This window comes from Aplysia californica, unplaced genomic scaffold (genome assembly GCF_000002075.1).
Source record: "Aplysia californica isolate F4 #8 unplaced genomic scaffold, AplCal3.0 scaffold00527, whole genome shotgun sequence".
NCBI classification, from domain to species: Eukaryota; Metazoa; Mollusca; class Gastropoda; order Aplysiida; family Aplysiidae; genus Aplysia; species Aplysia californica.
In genome coordinates this window covers 5,284-7,001 of record NW_004797797.1, presented here as the reverse complement: position 1 = coordinate 7,001, position 1,718 = coordinate 5,284, and the positions used below count along the sequence as shown (strand labels likewise).

The window sequence follows — 1,718 nt, the reverse complement described above, 5'->3', positions numbered from 1 at the left end:
CTTTCCCTCTCCCTCCGCCTCCCTCCTTCCCTCTCCCTCCCTCCATCTCCCTCCCTCTTCCCTAATTATCTACCATCAACAAATGTGTCATGACGTGGTGGGATCAGGCGCTCGTCACTTTTTGGGCATGTGGAGTTATTGGTATCATCTGAAAACCGATTTATTTGTCTTGCTTCCAAGGAAATAAATGTCCATTTATCTTGACAAGAATTCTAAATAGATCTAGTAGGGATTGAAGGAAGGGAGGTCGCCTGGTCTCAGTGGTGAAATTAAGGAGAGAATGGCGAAAAATTTTGGTGACTCTAATAACTGAAGAGTCTTTGAAAACTGGAAAATTACATATTGTGTGCCTTTAATCAATGGTGTTCAGTAAAAAAAGAAAATTCACACTGAAATTCGTATTTGTATATGGACCTAAAACAGGTTAAGCCAACAAATTAAAACTCGATTTAAAAAATGCCTGTTTCTCCGATTTCGTTATTTTGACGAGCGCCTGATTTCACTACGCTGCCTCACAAATCGTTCTCTCCAACAACAACACCACAGAAGCACACAACCCCACTCCCCTCTCTCCTCCTTCTGTCTATCACTTTTCCTTTCGCTCCCTCCCGCCCCTCCCCTGGAAAAATTTGTTCCGTGTAAAGAACCCAGCGCGGTTTCGTCTTTTGCATACACCACTCTCAGCTCGCGAGCGTCCATGGCAACGGCGCCATCTTTGTGTGTGGCAAGCTTCCTTGTCCGCTTGGTCTTGGTTCTTGCTTGGAGCTTGGATTTCCTCTGTGTGCTGGGGCTGGAGACACGGGGCACACCCAGCGATACAGGTCGGAGGAGGTAAGGGTGGTAGGATTTCATCTGGAAATAAAATGTGAGTTCATCTTGGTGAAATCAGGCGCTCGTCAAATAAATATTAAAATCCGAGAAATCAGCATTTTTTGGCCAGTTTGGACACATTTTAGAATTATTGTTTTTTGACTCAATATCTCGTATGTCCGTTCAAAAACACTTTTACTTGTTGATTTTATGGAAAAACGTTGATTAGGGGCACACAAAATGTTTAAGTTTGCAGTTTCCAAAGTCTCTTGAAGCTATGGAAGTCACAAAACTTTGGCGGCTATTTTCTCGCAAATTTTTATTCTGAAACGAGGCCTCCTCACCTCCTTCAATTGCAAAAATCACGACTTTTATTCCAGATAAATGGACGTTTATTTCCTCGAAAGCAGGGGAGAAAAGAATAACCTTTAAGGTAAAACCAGTAACTCCATATGCACGAAAATTGACGAGCGCCTGATTCCACTACGTCATGACACAAATAATAATAATAATAATAGAAAGCATTCGTGTAGCGCAAATCCCCACTCAACAGCAAGCTCTATGCGCTTCGCAATCTATACTATTACCCCAGCAGACCTGAGAGGATTCTGAAACAACCTCAACTTTCCAGGAAGCATACAGTGCAAGCAGCCATTTATAGGCGCTAAACCACTAACAATTAAAATACTGACAAGATCTTTCGCTGTCTACGAAATAAAATACAGAGGCAACAACTCCTGTCTGCTCGCTCATCCCTGTGGCTTGTTGGAGGCTGTCACTAGTACCTCCTACGTCTTTCTTTTATATTTTTAAAAATTATACTCTGTTGCTTCTATGTATGTGTGTGTTTGTGTGTGTGTGTGTGTGTGTGTGTGTGCGTGTGTGTGTGTGTGTGTGTGTGTGTGTGT

At 42.5% G+C, this 1,718-nt stretch overlaps 1 protein-coding gene across 1 annotated transcript in view; it reads right to left on the bottom strand.

Moving 5' to 3' along the window:
* LOC101846242 (ras-related protein Rab-10) overlaps nt 1–1,718 on the bottom strand; it is a gene marked incomplete at its 5' end in the record, with an annotated part of 4,755 nt that overhangs the window by 2,562 nt on the left and 475 nt on the right. The window contains 1 exon segment of the mRNA XM_013086962.1: nt 534–852. Coding sequence (XP_012942416.1) covers nt 534–852 — 319 coding nt within the window.